At 38.8% G+C, this 19737-nt stretch overlaps 2 protein-coding genes across 4 annotated transcripts; one reads left to right on the top strand and one right to left on the bottom strand.

Annotated features, from left to right (window-relative positions):
* Positions 1 to 1303: 1303 nt before the first annotated feature.
* On the bottom strand, positions 1304 to 18331 carry LOC148364650 (uncharacterized). 3 transcript variants are annotated; one of them, XM_088338823.1, is made up of 3 exons: positions 16229 to 18331; positions 13036 to 13166; positions 1304 to 1493 (listed from the first exon to the last, which is right to left on the bottom strand). In XM_088338823.1, exons 1-3 carry the CDS (start codon positions 16283 to 16285, stop codon positions 1328 to 1330), a joined length of 354 nt encoding a protein of 117 aa, XP_088194949.1. In that variant the 5' UTR covers positions 16286 to 18331; the 3' UTR covers positions 1304 to 1327. The 3 variants fall into 3 exon arrangements, 2 of the variants coding, with proteins under 2 accessions (XP_088194949.1, XP_088194950.1); XM_088338824.1 differs by lacking the exon at positions 1304 to 1493 and adding an exon at positions 4045 to 4331; XR_015850773.1 differs by lacking the exons at positions 1304 to 1493; positions 16229 to 18331 and adding an exon at positions 4808 to 5164 and having other exon boundaries at positions 13036 to 13431.
* ddit3 (DNA-damage-inducible transcript 3) lies at positions 13107 to 19333 on the top strand. The gene is made up of 4 exons (XM_088338822.1): positions 13107 to 13273; positions 14498 to 14559; positions 16310 to 16521; positions 17893 to 19333. Exons 3-4 carry the CDS (start codon positions 16366 to 16368, stop codon positions 18616 to 18618), a joined length of 882 nt encoding a protein of 293 aa, XP_088194948.1. The 5' UTR covers positions 13107 to 13273; positions 14498 to 14559; positions 16310 to 16365; the 3' UTR covers positions 18619 to 19333.
* Positions 19334 to 19737: the final 404 nt, after the last annotated feature.

Raw genomic sequence — 19737 nt, 5'->3', positions numbered from 1 at the left:
GTAGAGTTCCACTCCTGATGTAAGTCGGAGGTTTGGAGAAGTATTTGTCAAATTTAATGCTACTATGTTCATGTTTCCTAATCATGGCACTCCTGGATAAACATGTAATAAAGACTTTAAATGGAATAATCCAATTTTAAAAAGAAAAAAAAGATCAGGACTACAGACAAACATTATTACAAAGTAGTAGGTGCTTGGTGACTCCTACATTGTAAGTGCATCGTTGGGCACAAACTACTCATTAGCTGCACTGCTTATCAGTAGGCTCGCAGGGGTGCTGGAGCCTATCTCAGCCATCAGTGGGCAGGGGACACCCTGAACTGGTTGCCAGTCAATCACAGGGCACACAGGGACAGACAACTCGCTCGCTCATTCACACCTAGAGACAATTTGGACCGGCCAATCCACCTGAAATGGATGTCTTTGGAATGTGGGAGGAAACCGGAGTGCCTGGAGGAAACCCACGCAAGCACGGGGAGAACATACAAACTCCGCACAGGAAGTCCGGTAGCTGGATTTGAACCCACACAGTAGGTCCCCAAGACCTTAGAACTGTGCCGCACACACGCTAACCACTGCCCCGCTGTGCTGCCCCCACAAATGAATGTTTTGCTCAATTGATAAAATATTCAAAATGTATATTAAAAAAGGGAAATCACATTTTCTGTTAAAATGTGAGAGTGTACACATTTAAAGAATAAACCAAACTTAACAAAAATTCACATTGAAATACCAAGCTGAAAGTTAAAAATGACATACAAAAACAAACCCATTAAAGGATAAAGACATTGAAAAATTGTAAGAAGCACTGAAGAAAAAAAAACAGTATCCACTAAATTAAAAAAACAATTGAAAGTTTTGGGAATATTTTTCATCAAACCAAAAAATTAATCTTTTCCCTGCAATGAGCATGGCACTCAAAAGTAAAACTGCACAATCCGGACCCAGTGTGGTCATTTACCCCAATTATTCTGAAATATCTGGGACTCGATCCTTTAGGGAAAGTGCCCTTTGAAAACAACTCAGGAGTAAATGTGCTGTTAAGGTGACGTTCCAGTCATAAATGCTCAAAAGCTTTCGTTAAATGATTTGGGTAATAGCGGCTGTAAAAATCCATAAAGTAAAATCCAGCTTTCACAAGTAAAACGGGAGATGTAACTTCAAATCACTATGGACAAACAAAACAAACAAAAAATAAACTTTGTGGCGCAAAAACAAAAAAACATTTTTTTTCTGTGTAGGGTGAAGTTCTAATCGTCGTTTTTCTTTCTTTGGCAACGTAAAACTACTCCAAGTGCAGAAATCGCCCCGTTCAGGCTTTATTCTATCAGCTCACGAGAGTCGTTAGCGCTCCACCTCGCTTCCGCGGAGATGCTTTCCGACAGCTGGCGAGTGGGTGAGCGCGCTCGTGGGTACGGGCGCGCGCACGCCCATGCGCGCGTAGCAAATGGGTGCGGCCCTGGTCTTGACCGCGGCGGTGTGGCGCTTCTTGCCTGGAAACAAGAAAAGGAACTTGCTGCAATGCAGGAAATCCTCCGGTCGATCAATACCAAAGTTAGAAAACAGGCAGCCCAACTTCGGACCTTCGTTCCACTTGGGTGCCTTTTATTATTTACGCTACAGCTTTCAACTTCGCAGGAGCGTCCTTGACTTTTTCTGTTTTATATATATAATCATACCTGTCAACCTCTACGGCTCCATGCCCTTACAAAATGTTGTATTTTCCCTTACAAAATAATTTTACACCGTATTTTTTTTTCAAACGTGTTTATGTAGTTTAACATGTTATATTGTACATGTGTTTCGTTATATCATATATATTGTTAACATTTTGTTGTGAGATCCTGAGTTGCTCGACATGAATGAGGTTTATTATTAAAAAAAGTTCAAAAATGAAGTAGCTCGGACGTTCACTGTGGAAGGAAAAAAATACATGCAAATAGAATTAAGTAGAATAATACGTATTCTTATTCAAATTATGAATTCATTTTCTGCATCAAATCATTGTTGGTAATATACTGATTAAAGGGATAACCACAAACCTGTCATTTTTCATTTTCTCCTTTTATACTTCCTTTTTTTCTTAACTTCTTTATACAACAATAATGATTCGTATTATAATGCACCATAGCAAGTGAGCCGTTTGAGAGCCGGCTCTCTTTAACGAGTTGAGCCGAAAAAGCCGGTTCTCTAAAAAGAGACGGACTTCCTTACACTACATAAGTACCACATGAAATCCGAGGCGGCAGATGCATGCGCACAGTAGCATCAAACCGCTCGCTTCGTTTGCAACGGAAAAAATGATACCGAGATAGAGGCTACCCCGGCGAACTCGTTTGACTTGATTGATTTGCCGTTTCGTAATAGTCGGTGTATACCGGATGGTACCCATAAGTGATGAATTTGCGTTTTTCCGTACAGTTTTTCTTGTACCTCGTACACGTCTTAAAATTCATAATAAACGTACTTTGTATGCCAAAAACGTACAGGTTGACAGGTATGATTAGATATATATATATATATATATATATATATATAGTAATCTTAAAACACACCTTATCATAACAGCATGTTATCACTGCTGGGAAAGAAAAACAAAAGAGAAATGGACAAAGAAAGACGAGAAAGAATGATAACAGAAAAAAAGAAAAATATGAACAATGAGAAAAAGTTAAACAAAAGCTTGAAGAATAGATGAGGAGTGAAATAAGAGATAACTCATGTCAGCAGCCAATGAGTTAAAGGGACAGTGTGTATTATTTAGCACTTCCTGTTGGTAAAAAAAGCAATTAAAGGCCAAGTGTGTAATATTTGACCAATAAATGGCACTGTGTTGTCTGGTGCGAGGGAGGGCCAGTGGCAGGATGGCAGACAAACATGGCGGTGACCCAGATGGGGATTCCACTGTGTAAAAGAAGTAGATTTCTTAACCTAGGACATTGTTTTAAATAAAAATGATCATCAGTATGATAGCTTATGTATTTTTGCCTAGTATTCATCCATCCATCCATTAACTGCACCACTCATCCACAGTAGGGTCACGGGGGTGCTGGGGCCTATCTTAGCTATCTTCTGGCAGTAGGCACCCTGAACTGGTTGCCAGCCAATCGCAGGGCACACGGAGAGAGACAACTCACTCGCTCATTCACACGAAATGGGACAATTTGTAGAAACCCACGCAAGCACAGGGAGAGCATGCAAACTCCACACTGGAGGGTTGGTAGCTGGACTTGATCCCACGACCTCAGAACTGTGCCGCGCACGCGCTAAGCACTCCGCCGCAGTGCCGCCCGTGTAGTATTTAAATGGATATTTCAACTGATTTTTGTACCACTAGGAGGCACTAAATATACACACAGTCCCTTTAAACAAAACATTAAATATATGGAGGCACATTTAAAATACTTGTAGGGTGAGAAATTCTATTGGTCAAATAAACATTGTCTATTGAAAGTTTTGACCAAGCAAGATTTTTGTTTTAGTTATTTTACGTTTTTGTATTCATGAAATGTATATTATGTAAACGATTAACAACATACAAATGCCGGCTCGAGTGTAATTTAGTTGGATTCTTTCATGCGTTTGTTACCTCCCGTCTCGATTACTGTAATGCACCACTCTCCGGTCTCCCGAAGTCCAAAATCAACAGCCTTCAGGTGATACGAAATGCTCCAGCGAGGCTTTTAACGAAGACAAGAAAGTTTGATCACATTACCCCGATTTTAGCTTAACCTGCGTTGGCTCCCTGTTAGCTTAAGATGTGATTTTAAGGTTCTGTTGGTATTATACAAAATCATGCATGGACTTGCTACTTTATATCTTTTCTATTTAATTTCCCCCTATCTTCCGGTCCAGAGCCTTCACTCTGAAAATGCTGGTCTACTAGTGATCCCAAGAGCCAAGAAGAGATCCACAGGTTCGAGAGCGTTCTCCAACTTTATTTAGGAGTTTGGTTTTGTTGATAACCAACTAGGGTGACAAGACACTGTTAAAATTTGAAAGGTATATATTTCATATTTTGACTTTTCAAGGTTTTAGGATGACTTTAAACCTTCTTGCCTTACATGTATGTTTACTTTTAAGTATTAATATACAACATTAGCGCAGTTTGATTGGCAATTCCAAAATAACATGTTATTACTATGTTATTATGTCACGTTATACACAGTTCAGGCATTCCTCAACAGTTGTCGGGGCACCACTGAGGACGCGACTCTGGACGGCTTTTTCCACTGCTGAAGGTTCCTCACTGCATTTCGTGGCAAAGTTGGCACCAGTCCATTCCTTGACGTTGTCAGCCCAGTTCTTCTCCTTCCTCCTTGGACTTTGCCCTGGAGAATAATCTTGGCCAGTTCTGATCTTGTGAGGTGACCATACACCATTGGAGTTTCTTAGCAGAGGATAAAACAGGCTCGGTCAACCGCTACACATCATGCCACTTAAAGAAAAATGGTGCAATTTGGTCTCTTTGGGTCTCCGTAGTTTGTATTCTTCCTTGTGAAAACAAATGTCCTTGAAAATTACAATGATCCACATCACATTTTCAGAGTCAGTCCGTGATATATTCAGTCTTAGGGGGATACCTGGCATGCAGGCGTAAGGAATAATCTAATCTATGTAGACATTTCTTGACCTATATTTCTTATTTAAAAAAAACTAATAATATTTAAATGATACTGTAGTTCATATTTTGCTTATTGTTAAAATCAATAGTTTTTTAATGATATTTTTCCCCACTAGGAGGAACATAATACCCCAATGTGTAATATTTGACCACTACATGGCACTGTGTTGTCTAGTACGAGTGAGGGCCAGTGATACTCAGCAGAGCGTAGCAGCAGGATGCCGGAAGTACATGGCGCCAATGCAAGAAGGGATTTCTCGACCTATGATTTTTCTTTTTGAAGAAAATTTGACATTGGGCCTGGCAGCTGCGTGGTTAGCACGCACCCCCAAGGTGCAAATTCAACACCAGGTACCACAAGCTCCCCATGCAGGGTTTGCATATTCTTCCCATGCCTGCGTGGGTTTCCTTCTGGCACTCCAGGTTCCCCCCACACATCCCAAAAATATGCATGACAGGTTGGCAACCTGTTCAAGGTGTCCCCTGCCTGAAGATACCTTGGATGGGCTCCAGCACCCCCGTGGCCCTGCTGAGGATACACTGCACAGAAAATGGATGGATGGTAATTCATATAATTTTGCCCGGTATTCAAAACAATGTGTTTTTTTACTGGAGGGATTTCTTTTGTAAATTTAAGAAGCACTAAATATTACACACACTCCATTGAAACCAACATTTAAAACCAGTTTGATCAAGGAAGTTCAACTTTAAACAGTCCAGTCGTTCGTTTTAATTTTATTGTACGGTGGCCAACTCTATTAATGGACTTTAAACGACTTTGGTCTTTAGGTGATGAAACAATACAATAACAACGCCTTTTTTTTTCTTATATAGCGTTTCTCTGTTTACTATATAACAACGTCGTTTCCCATTTGACTTTGAACGATTGAATGAAGTAAACAACGTGCTCAACAAATGAAAATGATGCAACGCGGCTTGTAAACAAAACGGTCTAATGTGGAAGAGTCAACAGACATTAGGCTGGAGGTGATGTGTGGGGGGAGAAGTGGGGATTGTGGGGGGGCGTCTGCGAGGTTGTGGGGGTCCAAGTACGGCGAACTACTCAGCAACAGCCACCGGAGCCGTGACGCGTTTTGGGCGCTGTAAGCCGCTCCTGGAGACAAGTGCTTTCCGCTCGCGATTCGCTACTCGCCGCTGTTGCTATGAGGGCGCCGTGCGCGCTCGCGTGAAGGCGGCGGCGGCGCGCACGGCGTTAGAATTGTCTCGAGCGCGCCGACTCCCAGCGGCGAACGTCTTGTTTACTTTTTAGAGATTCGGCTCTTTTGGCTTTCATTGATATATTTACAGGGTTGGGTAGGGTTACTTTAACCTGATTACTTTCAATGACTTTTGGATTACTCCAATACCAAATATGCTAATAAAAGACAAAAGAAACTCAATATGAATAAAATGACTAAATTTCGTGCAGGCTTGGGCAGTACATGGAACGGCAAAAATGATGTTGGCAAGCCGTTTGGATTTATTTTCATTTTGTTTCTGTCGCATTTTATGTTAGTTTTGCCGGAGATCAAAGCCAGGAGAGAAAGCTTACCGCGTGTTGTGAGTCATCATTTTATTCATATTTAGTTTCTTTTGTCTTTTATTAGCATATTTGGTATTGGAGTAATCCAAAAGTGATTGAAAGTAATCAAGTTAAAGTAACCCTACCCAACCCTGTATATTTACAATACTGTAATAGTATGACCTGATTCATACTATTACAGTATTGTAAAAATTTTGAAAATGTATTATGCCGCTATATTACTTTAGCCGTTATTGTCCCAATATACGATGAACTCTTGTTTATACAAAACAAACAACGCAGAGATGACGCTCCCTGTGACTGCCTTCAGGAGGATGAGTGAGTGAGACTGAGATGGATGGAGGGAGACAGAAAAAGAGAAAGAGAGAGAAAAAGAAAAAAATAGACCGAAAAAAGACACAAAGAGAAAAAGTAAGGCGAAAAAGAGAAAGAGGATAAAAGGGGTAAAGAACATGCAAGCAAAAAGTGAAAGGGAAAAAAAGATGGATAGAGACAGAAAAAGAGATGCAGAGAGCAGGAGGAATAGCTAGAAATAGAATGAAACAGAAAGAGAAAGACTCAGAGAAAGAGACAGAATAGAGAGAAAAACAGAGGGAAAATTAAAGATAAAAGGACAAAGAGCAAGCAAAACGAGTTACAAATAGAATGAAACAGAAAAAGAAAGAGAAAGAAACAGAATAAAGAGAAAAAGAGGGAGGGAAAGGGAAAGATAAAAGGACAAGGGGCAAGCAAATAAAGAGCGACAATAATAAAAGAAAAGGGCAAAGAAAGAGGAAGCAAAAAAGAGGGACAGAGAGAAATAAAGCTTGAAAGAGCACAAGAGAAAGATGGAGAAACACAAATGGGGAGAGAGAGAGATGGACAAATGGAGAACACACAGAAACAAAGATAGAAAGCAAAGATAAAAGTGGATGAAAATATAGCGAGAAATAAAGGAAGAGAGAAAAGATCGTAAGAAAGAGAAAGACTCACAAAAGAGAAATGACAGAAAGAGAGAAGGAGAAAGAGAAAGAAAGGGGGAGAAAGAATGAATGAGAAAGCTAAAGAGAGAAACAAAAAGAGAATGGAGCAAGAAAGAGAGAAGAAACAGCGAATAATAGAAAAATCGAGAAATGAGAGAGAAAAAAGAAGAGCAAGGAAGAGCCTGACAAAAGGTAAATAAAGGCAAAGAAAGGTGGAAGAGGAAAAAAGAGGAGAAAGAACAATTGAGAAAGAATAGGAAAGAGCTAGGGAGAAATCGATTCAAAGGACTCTACAGGCCCGACTCCTCAGTGATTGTGGAGCCCGCTCATATCGCCTCTTCATTCGCGAACGACTCATCACTATTGTTTACGCGACGCTTTGGAACCCGAAATGTCAAACAAGTTCCGTGAACTCTTTGACACCTTCTATTATACAAGGAATAATCCTTGCGTGTTTATTTCAACGCGACGGACGATAAAAATAACCAAGCCGACGAAGGGATCACTCTAGTTGTGTCAACACTTCCATAATCTAATCACATCATTAAGGCGGGAAATAATATGAAGTGGCGGTGGTGGGCAACCGGCGCTCCCGAGTTAACACGTCGTTTACCCCCAAAACTCATTTTGAAATCAATTAACCCATTTAAAAAACACTTAACAATTAACATCAGTTTAATTGTTGCATCATTTTCCTTTTTCTCCATTGTTATTTCTTACACCCAAAAGATAATAACTACGAGTCTCCGCCTAAAAGCTCCCATTTGTGTCATCATTATGGAAACATATTGCTTCATCGCAGAATAAACAACTATGATCATGATTAGCCTGCAAAACTTACGTCCATTAATAAAATGGGACACGATAAGGATTTAGATAAGTCTAGTAAATCGAAAGAATGGAAAAATAAAAGGATGGGAGCAGCGAAGAATTTCGAATTTGATTTGTATTTATGGTCATTGATAACAACAGTTGTAAACATTGTGGCTGTATTGTGTATAGTGCAACCGAAAAGCAAGTGCTACAAAGCACAAGGAATAATAAAAACAAGAAACTCAAAGTGACCAAACCATGTATTTTTTTTCACCCAGCGTTTTAAGTTTTTGTTTTGAGGGGGTAACCGTAGCAGCAAGATGGTGGACAATCATGTCAGCTCTTTCTAGGTAGCCTTATGATAAGTAAAATACAGTGGGACCTCAGTTATCGCGGTTAATGGGGACCAAAACCACCCGCGATAAGTGAAAATCCGCGAAGTAGCGGCGCACCTTAAAAGAGAGAGAGAGAAAAAAAAAAATACATATATATATCTCATCTCATTAGCCTCATTAGGGTCGCGGGGGGGGGGCTGGAGCCCATCCCAGCCATCTCTGGGCAGTGGGCAGGGGACACCCTGAACTGGTTGCCAGCCAATTGCAGGGCACACAGGGACAGACAACTCATTCGCTCATTTACACCTATGGACAATTTGGACTGGCCAATTCACCTGAAAATGCATGTTTTTTTGGAACGTGGGAGGAAACCGGAGTGCCCACGCAAGCACGGGGAGAACATACAAATTCCGCACAGGAAGTCTGGAGCTGGATTTGAACCCACGACAGGTACCCATGACATGAACTGTGCCGCACAAGCGCTAACCACTGCTCCGCCGTGCTGCCCTTATATATATATATATATATACACACATATATATATATATATATATATATATTTTTTTTTTTTTTTAAATTTTATTATTATTATTTTTTTAGACCCGGTTAATGGGGACCAAAACCACCCGCGAAAAGTGAAAATCTCCGAAGTAGCGACGCCCCTTCAAAAATGCTTTAAAAAATAAAAAAATAAAAAAATATATATATTATTTTATTTTATTATCATTATTATTTTTTAGGCCCACAAAGCTCTGAATCCGCGAACGTCGAAGCGCGAAGTAGCGAGGTCCCACTGTAAATTTCTTGACCTAACATTATTTTGTGTATGTAGTTGTTTATGCATTTGTGCTATTTGTTTTTAATCAATTTGTTGTTGTTTTTTACAACTAAGAGGCACAAAATAATGCACTATGCCCCTTTAATTGAGAACAAAATACAAAATAATGTCAGGATAAAAGGGCATTAATATTTACAAACCGGTGCATGGAAACCTGGCTAAGTAGTAAGTGCATCAGAACCAAAGTGCAATAAAAAGAAAGTAGTGCAGTGGCATTTAGTAGCAACATAATTAAAAAAAAAAGTCAACAAAATAAGATGGAAATACTTAGTTTTTGCTCTATAGGTTTACAGTCTTATGCTCTTGTTTAGGGTGGTGATGGCCCTGGAGAAGAAACTGTCTCTGAGGCGGCCAGTCTTTGATCTAAACAAGGGGATTGTATGAATATGGAATGGATGATGTAAGGAATAAATGAAGAGAGTATGTGAGGCAAACATGGTCAAAAGGAAAGAAAAAATAATGAAGAAGAACAGCAGACATGGGAAGTATATAGACAGGAATACGGAGGGAAAAACGGGAGAAAATGAATTATGCTACTAAAAACAGCCTGAAAATGAGATGTGACTCCACCATATGGGAAAAAAAAATGGTAAATGAACTGCATTTATATCGCGCTTTTCAAATCACTGAAGACCTCCCAAAGCATTTTACAATGTATTTCACACTCACCCATTTGTTTGTTAAAGAAAAACCCATGAAAAAATTGATTTTGACCCAACACAAGACATTTTACAAGGAAATGCCCCTTCAAAGTCAAGCATTTTTAACATTGTTTTTTCAAATTAATAGCAAGGTTTGTATTTAACCAAATATTGGGTTATTTTTGACCCAATGATTTTTGGAGTGTGCTAATTTGTCAAAGAAAATGTCCTCTTACAGTCAAGTCATGTTTATTTGTGACACCCGTAATACCAAGAAGTCTCCAAGAGCTGCACAGACCTCAGACTATTGCAAACCACAGACTATGATAACACCATCCCCTGAGCTAAAACCTTCATGAGGGAAAGGAAAAACTGAAAAACCTCAGCATAATGAAGAAACCTTGAGAAGAGACCGCACATAAGGTAATCAGGGGATTACTTAATTTGCTGTATGCATAAAACGCAGAAAAATGAGCCAAATTTGGACTTATTTTAATGATATTGATATTAAGTGCATTCAATCTTAGAAACTGCTGATCTTACTAAAAAGATCGAGTAAGATTTATGAATTCTTGGAGGGTGCTGCGAAAGGCAACCTTCCCTAACCTCATAATGAATGCAACACACGCTATATATATGTATATTAGAAAAGTGACTAAAGAGAAGTCAGCAAATGAGGAAAATAAAGGCAACTGTCAAAATAATTGAACAATAATTGTAAATAGGAGTACAAATATTTTATTTCTTAATAATTTGTTTTAAGTGAGTGGCAGCCAAATCAAACATCTCATCTCATCAGCTGCACCGCTTATCCTCAGTAGGGTCGCGGGGGTGCTGGAGCCCATCCCAGCAATCGTCGGGCAGTGGGCAGGGGACACCCTGAACTGGTTGCCAGCCAATCGCAGGGCCAAATCAAACATATTATTAGATAATTCACAGAATGGATCATTTCCATAAATGTGCAAGATTTTATTTTTTGTCTTGTGCAAATGAATTGTCCATCATAAAATGGTGTAAAATCAGCAACGTTGAAAAACGATACCAAGATCAGAAGAGATACATTTTCTCCTGTATTTACTTGGTTAAAAAGGGACAGTGTGTAATATTTAGAACCTACTATTGGTTAAAAAATATTAAACCAAAATAAACAATATTGATATTAAAAATAAGCACAAATATAAGACCCATCATATACTCATAGGTTGAAATATGTGCATTTGTTTTACATGAGGGTCACCTAGAGGGAGTTGACATGATTGTCTGCCATCTTGCTGCTACGGATATCTCTAAAAAAAACAAAACTATTGTGAAAGGCTGGGTACAAAAATTAAAAAAATGGTGCAATTTGGTCTCTCTGGGTCTCCGTAGTTTGTATTCTTCCTTGTGCCTTGAAACGCACGTTTTCGTTACACAATACAGTGCCGTCTTTTGGTGAAATCGTACTTTTTTTTCTCATAATTATATAAAAAATGAAATAAATGAATTGATTTATGGTTTTACCAGTCATTATATGTCAAACACATCCCTAGTAACTACTTAATCTATTGACTGGACAAAAAAATGACTTAAATCCAAAACTTAAAACGAAATTTCCAACCAAGACTTGACTTGAATACTATCCATCCATCCATCATCTGCACTGCTTATCCTCAGTAGGGTCGCGGGGTGCTGTAGCCCATCCCAGCTATCTTCCGGCAGTGAACAGGGGACACCCTGAACTGGTTGCCAGCCAGTTGCAGGGCCCACGGGGACAGACAATTCGCTCGCTCCTTCACACCTAGGGACAATTTGAACCGGCCAATCAACCTGGCATGCATGTTTTAGGAATGCGGCAGGAAACTGGACTACTCGGAGGAATCTTGCGCAGGCACGGGAGAACATGCAAACTCCACACGGGAGGTTCGATCTCATGACCTCAGAACTGTGCCTCACACGCGCTAACCACTGCCCCGACTTAAATACTATTGGATTTTAGTTATGATTACAAAGAGGAAACAAATAAATCCATACAACATTTCCTACTAGGACTTGACTCACTATTTTCCAAATTGTATTCCAGGAAAAAAATAGAATAATTAAATTTCCAAACCAAAAATCCTATGAGGACGTGACTTTGGGGACACTGTACTATTGCAACCCAAAATGAGTGTTACAAAGCTTACGGAAGAATACAAACTACAGAGACACGAAGTGACCAAAACACACAATTCCCCCCCTTTTTTGGGACGATTTTGGGTTACCTATAGCAGCATGATGCTGGACAATTTTGTGAGCTCCCTTTCGGTGAGGCTCATGATTTGTACAATGAATACTTATGTAAATAATTATGAATGAAAAAATAATTGACCTGCAAGGTTGTTTTTAATGTTTGCATTATAGTTTATTTGTTTATTTAAATGTCTTTTTTTCAGTCCCTTTAATGAAATAAAAAAGAAGTTATTAGGTCTCAACTTTGAGACATTCTTGGTTTATATTTGGTTTTGCTCGTTGAACTGATTTTGATGACTGACATTTTTTTAAAATCAAGTCTCGTTAATAAAAAAAAGGTTATATATGTAATAATGTAGTATAACTAACTCAGGAGTTTAGTCATGAAAAACAACAGCATACATTTTTAAAATCAAATTTATGAGCATGGTGGTTAATTTATAGAAAAGTTAAATGGTAAAGCGAATATTGCGCCGTGCGCGCGCCCGATTGTTTTGACAACATCCCGGAAGTCAGTCGCAGACGGCGCGCGCGTGGCCGTGACGTGACTTACGAACCATGGACGCTCAAAAAAGAAAACGCGTGGAAAAAAAATAAAAGTTTAGTGTTATTTACGCCTTCATCATACGAGAAAAACAATCTGCAGGTCGTCCACTCAAGACCCGCCACGCTTTTGTGACGTATAGATAAAAATAAAAAAACACGAGTGGGCGTGGACCGTTGAATACAGAACGACAATTCTTCGACGTTGGCTCCCCGCGCATATATGTATATTTTTAGATCCATCTTTTTTTGGTTGGGGGCAACTCTATTTAATAAAACATGTTCGGATTCACTTGGTGTTATCCCCAGCTCGAAACTGGTTGCCAAGCATTGCATCATTCCTTTCATGTGACTCCCATACGCCCCAAATTCGTCCTGGCCGTCTTATGACTGCATCACAACTGTGCCTCACACAAACTATACAGACATGTGAAAGCCAACTACACCCGTGCTGGTCACCCAAAGCCCGCCTCGCGGGCCCGATTCTCCGCCGCTCTCATTGGATGTCGTCAAGGAAAACGGACTCACCTCGTCCAGGCGATTGGCCCGCTCGCACGCCATGTCGTGACGTCACACTGTAGGCCCTTGTCGCCTGATATAGTTCGGTTGACGTCGCTCTTTATAAACACCGCCGGGAGTTTCCGTTTAAGCACATTCGGCTGTCAAGTGGCAAACAATGGTTAACATGAGCTATCACTATTTCTCAATTAAATATCTACATTCGAAGCAGCGACAGTCGAGAAAGCGAACTAATAAAAGGAAAAGGGTAAGTGACGACTTTTTGACGCAGTGTCTTCTTCAAGGGAATTCTCCAAAGTCTTTAAAGTCAACAGGGGGGAGACCGTTTTTCCTTTAATGTTTGTTGCCTTCAAAATAAGAAACGCACTTCTTTAGCATGATGTGCCTTTACGTAAAAACGGTGTTCTTTTATTTTCCTTCAAGGAAAAAAAATCATAGCCTAGGTGCGCACAATTCGAAAAAAGTTTTATCATAGACGTCCGCGTGCCACAAACTTCTATTAACTTTGAAAAATGTCATCCGTTAATTTGAAATCCCAAATATATATATGATATTGAAGTAGAGCACGTTCTTTTTCTAACCCTGGCGTTTTCCTCATTTTAGGATCATATTTGTACCTTTTTAATACAGCTTACATGGACATATATAAACATAACATTTCACCTTTTTTTTCTTCTTTTGGGACCAGTCAATAACATTAAAAATAAAATATAGTTTGGAGGAATTTCTTTCTGGGTTTTTAACAACACGCTGGCGGGTCATTCCCACAAACAGGAAGGTTAATCGCAGAACTAAACGCACGGTGCACAAAATAATTGACAAATCAAAATATCTACAATATCCACAATATACAATTATATTTTGTATGTCAACATTGCTTAACATTTTGCTCTTTTAAATCAGTTTTTCCCATTGCAAGTTCTTTTTTGCTTTTCCATGACGTAATTGCCTTGGCTCCTAGCGGTCAGTTCAACAGGACTCGGACAAGAATAACAATTAAAAAAAAAAAAACCTTTGACATTTTGATTAGAGGAATTGTTTATGATCAAGAAAATAATTCGATCGGCTGTGAAGCGACGCGCAGTTGACGTTGTTATTTGGTAGCGTCAAAGAGGGAACTCTTTATAAAATAGCGATCAAAAATATGTAAAATAGTCCCCTAACGTAAGAAACAATTCTTTCAATTTTGTTTTTGTCCAAGGCTACAAAGCGTGTTTAAAGGCGATTAACTAAACGACTGTCAAAGCCGTGAAATAAAGCAAAGTCTGGAGTCTCCGTTGTTCTCATCTTGTTTATCGATTCCAAAGCTTGTCGTGAAGCGCTTTAGAGAGCAGGGGGCGCAACTGAGAGCCACTCGCTCTTTGTTTGGAGTTCGATTCAAAGAACGTGCGTCTTTGATCAGTTTTTTCCCTCATTGACATTGAATAGGGAGGAAATGTAAACTAACGGAACACATTTTTCCTCCTTCCAGATTTGTAGGGGCAATTTATCTCGAACAGATCTACAAACTTGATCAAGGGAGTCCTTCTGAAGGTAAACTTGATTTCTACATTTTGTATAGATTTATACAATTTGTTATATATATATATATATATATATATATATATAAATTTTTTTTGGTAAGGAATTATTTCTTATTTGAGCACGCAGTTTTAATTTGTCCTTTGACCGAACGGTGGTAATTCAATACAATGGGATAAGTGATTTGAGCTTTACATTCAGTGTTTTTCAAGTTTTTAAATTATGTTGAGTGATTGTTATAAGTCGACATCAAAGAAATAAAAAAATCAGGTTTCATTTTCAGGAAAAACGCCTACCAAAAATATTTGATAATTCATGTGCTTTTAATATTGTGTGCAGTTTTAAAAATGTTATTGGTATCTGTCTCAAGGAGCAGGAATTCTTTAGTTATTATGCACTCCTATTATTAGTATATAAAAAAATATATACTTTGGGGGGATTTTTTATTTTATTTTGTGCACGCTTTTAATATAGCATGCAGTTTTTTTTTAATAAAAAGTAATCGGTTATTGATATCTGTCTCATGGAGCTGGATTATAGCAGTTAACATGCATCCATATTTTTTTTTTTTTTTTAAACCCATCCGATTTTATCATATTAACTAAACTGTATTTTCAATAAAGTTTGTTTAGATTTAATTAACAAATTAGGTGTGATGACTTCATTCGAATTTAGTTGTATATTGCTGGTCATGGTTTACATCCAATTCAAAATGAAGACAAGTTCATATGAACAATTGTTTTTTTCCCCCGTCATATCAGATTTTTCCAATAGATATCACCTTATAAAAACTTCCAAATTGCTACAGAAAATGTAGGGATTTGATACATCTATATACCAGTCAACCTCAGCCAATTGCTTCCGGCATTAACAATTGAGATTCCTCTTATAAACCTTAACAACCAAACACCACACTTATTTACTCACAGCAGAACAAAACACTATGTAGAAGAAAAACCATATAATTTGGGTAACTTTATTTTAATTACCAAAGAAACAACACAATTCATTCAGCATCATCCTTAGTTAATTCCCCACTTGCAGTAAATTTAGTGTTTCTTATACCTATTCGTATATTTTTCTCCTGTACAAAATGGTTATATGGCACACACAATTTCAAATGATCAATATGGGGAAAACATACGTTGACAGATATGCATTGTGTTGTTTTTAAGTTAACCAAACTGCACTTTCAACTAGGTTTAGCTTTCATTCACAAATTGACTTCATTTGAATTAAACTGTATTTTGCTCGTCATGGTTTCATTTACAGCTTTAAAATAACGGTAAGGTTACATGCATAATTAGGTCTAATCTATCATAACTTCAATATTCTGCATTGATATTACCAAATAGGTTTACACTTTTTAAAGTATCAGTTATGACCCCTTAATAGATTAACATTACATTTTGCATTAATTAAATTGTCTTGAAATGTGATGAGGACAACACGAAGGTTAAAAAAAATCATTTTAGGAATCTTTGTACCTTTTATAAGGCTTACATGGAAATGTGAAGAAAAATCAACGTTTTATTTTTTCTACTGTTGTAACCAATCTAGTCATAACATTTAAAGTTAAAAAAATACATAATTTAGAGGATTTTTTTTTGGGGTGTTCAACACAATGGCGGGTCATTTTGTCACAAAGACAGCAGGAGAGTTGAAGGGGTATATCACTCACTATCAGCCAGTTGTTCCACAGCTCAACTCCCAACAGCACAAACTTTCCATTAACCATTTGTGCCGTTCTCGATTCCGCCAGGTCCCGATTGAAGTGTGAGGCCGATTTGAGGAGTGTGTTGCGAGTTTATAGTGGAGATGACTGCCGAGTGGCTGCAGCTGCCCCCGCCGTACCCCCCTGGCGTGGGACCACTTTGTGGCGCAGAGTTGGAGGCGTGGTACGAGGACCTGCAGGACATTCTGGGCTCGGATGCGGGAGGGGCAAAGATGGCACGCGCCCCCTCCTACAGCGAGGTCAGTAGCTTGACAAAAAGGCTTAGTAATGCACTTAGGTTCAGCTCATTGTGAAGGAATTTTCTTTTATAGTTTTAACCCCAAAAATATTGGACATAGGTGAGGGCATTTTTACATTTTTGGTATGAAGCTTTTTTAACTGATGACATTTTCTTGAAGAAAAAGAAGCGATGAAGGAGAGGAAGCCCTTGTGCTCTTATTGTTAAATCAGCTTATTATTCGGCAGTTTATTCACCTTTAGGCATCACATTTTATCAAGCTTTAAAGTACAATAATGAAACATGCCGAATAGGTTTTGAACAAAATAACAATTTAAATGAATACACACTTTTCTTTACTTAGTACCTGGAGTATGCTAAATTAGTTTACTTTTGATTTTTAAATGATTTACAGTCACCATAAATACAAAAGTTTTTCACTTTCTACAATAATATTAAAGCATCCACAGTGACGCTATAATATAAAAAGAAACCGACCTGTTACACGCACAAAAACATAAGGGAATTAAGAAAACAACACAGAAAAACGATAGTACCTCGACATACTCAAACAGAACTGATAAAGTAAACCAACCAGCTGCAGTAGATTTCTCTCTACATGTGAGACACCTGAACGCGTTATTGTAAGGAAAAAAAAAATTGACAAATAAAAACAAAAACACTTTTTTTGTCCCCATCATTGTAATTTTTTCACTCGCTTTAAAAATGGCCCAAGCTATTTCATTTAAAAAAAAAAACAAGGGTTTACTGACAATCTAACTAAAAGGAATGTTGTAACATTTAAACAAGTTTAAAAATCCCTGGTTTGAAATAAATCTTTGAATATTTAAATCTAAATTTTTAGTTTTCATATAAAATTGCTTTTCTACATCCGTTCATTTGTTATTTCTTCTTCTTCATAATCAAATCAAGGGGGAATTTTTGGCCGGATTTTTTAAAATTGAGGCTGTATAATTTCAGTAAATTAAAGAGTTTAAATATATATATATATATATATATATATATATATATATATTGTCCTCTCTTTAAATCTGTTTTAACTGATTGGGTGCCAAACATTTAAGGTTTGCCACTGAAGTTTTAATTCCCGTATACATTCAAATTTAAGTGTGTCATTTTTTGGGGTTAAAGACTGCAATTTAAAACTGTAAGCTCATCAATGTTGCAAATCAATACATAAATCAGAAGATTGTTAATCTTTCTTTTTTTTCCCAAGGGACGGTTTGTATTATTTGACCACTGCCAATAATAGCTGTAACGAGTCGTGAAAACTGAAAACAAATGCTAAAAACTACAAGGATGAATACAAACTACGAAAACTAAGAGGGACCATCCATTTGTAACACCACCATTTCTGATTTTGTACTCACAGAAAGAGCCAGAGTTCTTGGATGTCCTGGAGAGCTGCTCCCTGACATGGCTGACAGATGGCGGTCAGATGTGGGGCGAGGGAGTGCAGAGGGCAACAGAGCAAATCCACAACACCCAACCTCTGATTCACACCTCAACCTCATGCTTGCTTCCAACTGAAGAGCGGAAAACTGAGGCAAGAAGTGGAGACGGAGACCTGCTTCCTCCTGAATTCTTCGAGTTCCTGACCGAAGGAGGAATGGTGGATTCAAGTGGTAGTTATTACCATCATCATCACCAACCGCAGCAGGTTAACATAGTCCATCCAGTGTCTCCATCAGCCAGTGAGGAAGAGTTGCCTTGCGTCCCCGATTCGCCCTCCTGCTCCTCGTCTTCCGCATCGCAGTCTCCTTCGCGGCGGTGCTCCTCCCCGTCCTCCCCCGCGTCATCCCCGTCCATCTACTCGCCCTCGCGACTGGGGAAGCGGCGCAGGGACGAGGGGACCGAGGGCGCGTCCTCGTCCCAGGGCGCCGCTTCCCAGTCGCGGCAACATGCGACGGCGTCCTCCTCCTCATCCTACTTGTCTGCCAAAAAAAGTCGCAAGGAGAGAGAGCAAGAGAACGAGAGGAAAGTGCAAGAGCTGACGGACCAGAACGAGCGTTTGAAAGCGGAGATTGAGCGGCTGGGCGAAGAGGTGCAGCGCACGCGGCGAGCTCTCATCGAAAGACTTGTCAACACCAGGAAATAAGTGAAGAATGAATATGTGCTCCTCAGACCGCAAGGTATGAAAACCAAAGAGATTTAAAAGATGTTTGGAAAAGATGATGAAAGTAAAGACAGGAGTGAAAGAAAGGCGGCAAACTCAGAAAGACGAAGCAGGTGAAATGCAAAAGAATGGCAAGCTGTTAAGTGCTCGTATAATAAAGCAAGGTTTATAAGGAGGAGCGTTCGTTCGCCGTTTGGAAATGTTTGTTTAGCAGGTTACGAAGGACGGAATTCAATTGAGGGTTTTTTATAGCAGTCTTTTCCAGCTGCCATTTTTGCAATATTTGTAACTGCAAATTTAAGGGCTGCAATATGGCAAGCTGAGATTATTTCCCCCAATTGTTACAGAGAAAAAGAGGAGCTCAGGTACGTTTTGAAAAAAATGCCCCCACACTAAGGGTAGGACAGTTCTTTTTTTTTTTTTCTATTCGCTGTTGCTTGTCTGTATGTGTATCTTAAATACACCACCTTAAAACTTTTTACCGCTGACCTTTTTATTAAATGCTGGAACTAGTGGTATAACCACATGCTATTTTTATACAATAACTGTCATATAACATCAACTGTACACGTTTGTACTTTCTTACCACCTTTAAATATACATGAATAATGCATGTTTTTTTAATGTACTCGATTAACATTTCTATTATCTGTCACTGTAACTTCAAATTTGCAATAAAAGAAACTGTTTTTTAAAAGCGTGATTTATTAAGTGTTCATATGCCGTTACACCCATAATTAAATTGACATATAAGTAAAGGATTTTTTTCATAATGTGGTCTAAAAACGTTTGAAAAGCACACCTTGGGACGATGACGCTGAATGTATTACAGGGAGAGTATCAAATCAGTTTCCCTTGGTGTAGGGATTTTTCCCAAATCCCTCCATTCTGTAACAGAATTCATTTGGCTTCCTTTGCGTGTTTTCATTTCCCCGCCGGCCCCGCTAGCATTTCATTAACCCTCTGTGCCAACGCCGCGTTATCTGAGATTCTGTCACGGCTTCGCCTTTGGCGAACATTCTCATCTCCCCATGTACATCTTGTTCCCCTTTTCCCACAATTGCACCCTCAAAATTCTTGCCCTTTTTTTCCCTACCCCAA

This window comes from Urocampus carinirostris, chromosome 6 (genome assembly GCF_059441175.1).
Source record: "Urocampus carinirostris isolate Australia breed hairy pipefish chromosome 6, RoL_Ucar_1.0, whole genome shotgun sequence".
NCBI classification, from domain to species: Eukaryota; Metazoa; Chordata; class Actinopteri; order Syngnathiformes; family Syngnathidae; genus Urocampus; species Urocampus carinirostris.
Note: the sequence above shows the minus strand (reverse complement) of the source record. Positions and strands in the feature narration are given on the sequence as shown.

Coding starts and splice junctions, on each gene's coding strand:
- LOC148364650 (XM_088338823.1), bottom strand. CDS start 16,285: ATGGTTAATGGAAAGTTTGTGCTGTTGGGAGTTGAGCTGTGGAACAAC. Junction 13,167..16,228: donor TGTGGAACAACTGGCTGATA/GTGAGTGATATA, acceptor GCCACTTGACAG/CCGAATGTGCTTAAACGGAA. Junction 1,494..13,035: donor GGGCCAATCGCCTGGACGAG/GTGAGTCCGTTT, acceptor TCTTGTTTCCAG/GCAAGAAGCGCCACACCGCC.
- ddit3 (XM_088338822.1), top strand. CDS start 16,366: ATGACTGCCGAGTGGCTGCAGCTGCCCCCGCCGTACCCCCCTGGCGTG. Junction 16,522..17,892: donor GCGCCCCCTCCTACAGCGAG/GTCAGTAGCTTG, acceptor TTGTACTCACAG/AAAGAGCCAGAGTTCTTGGA.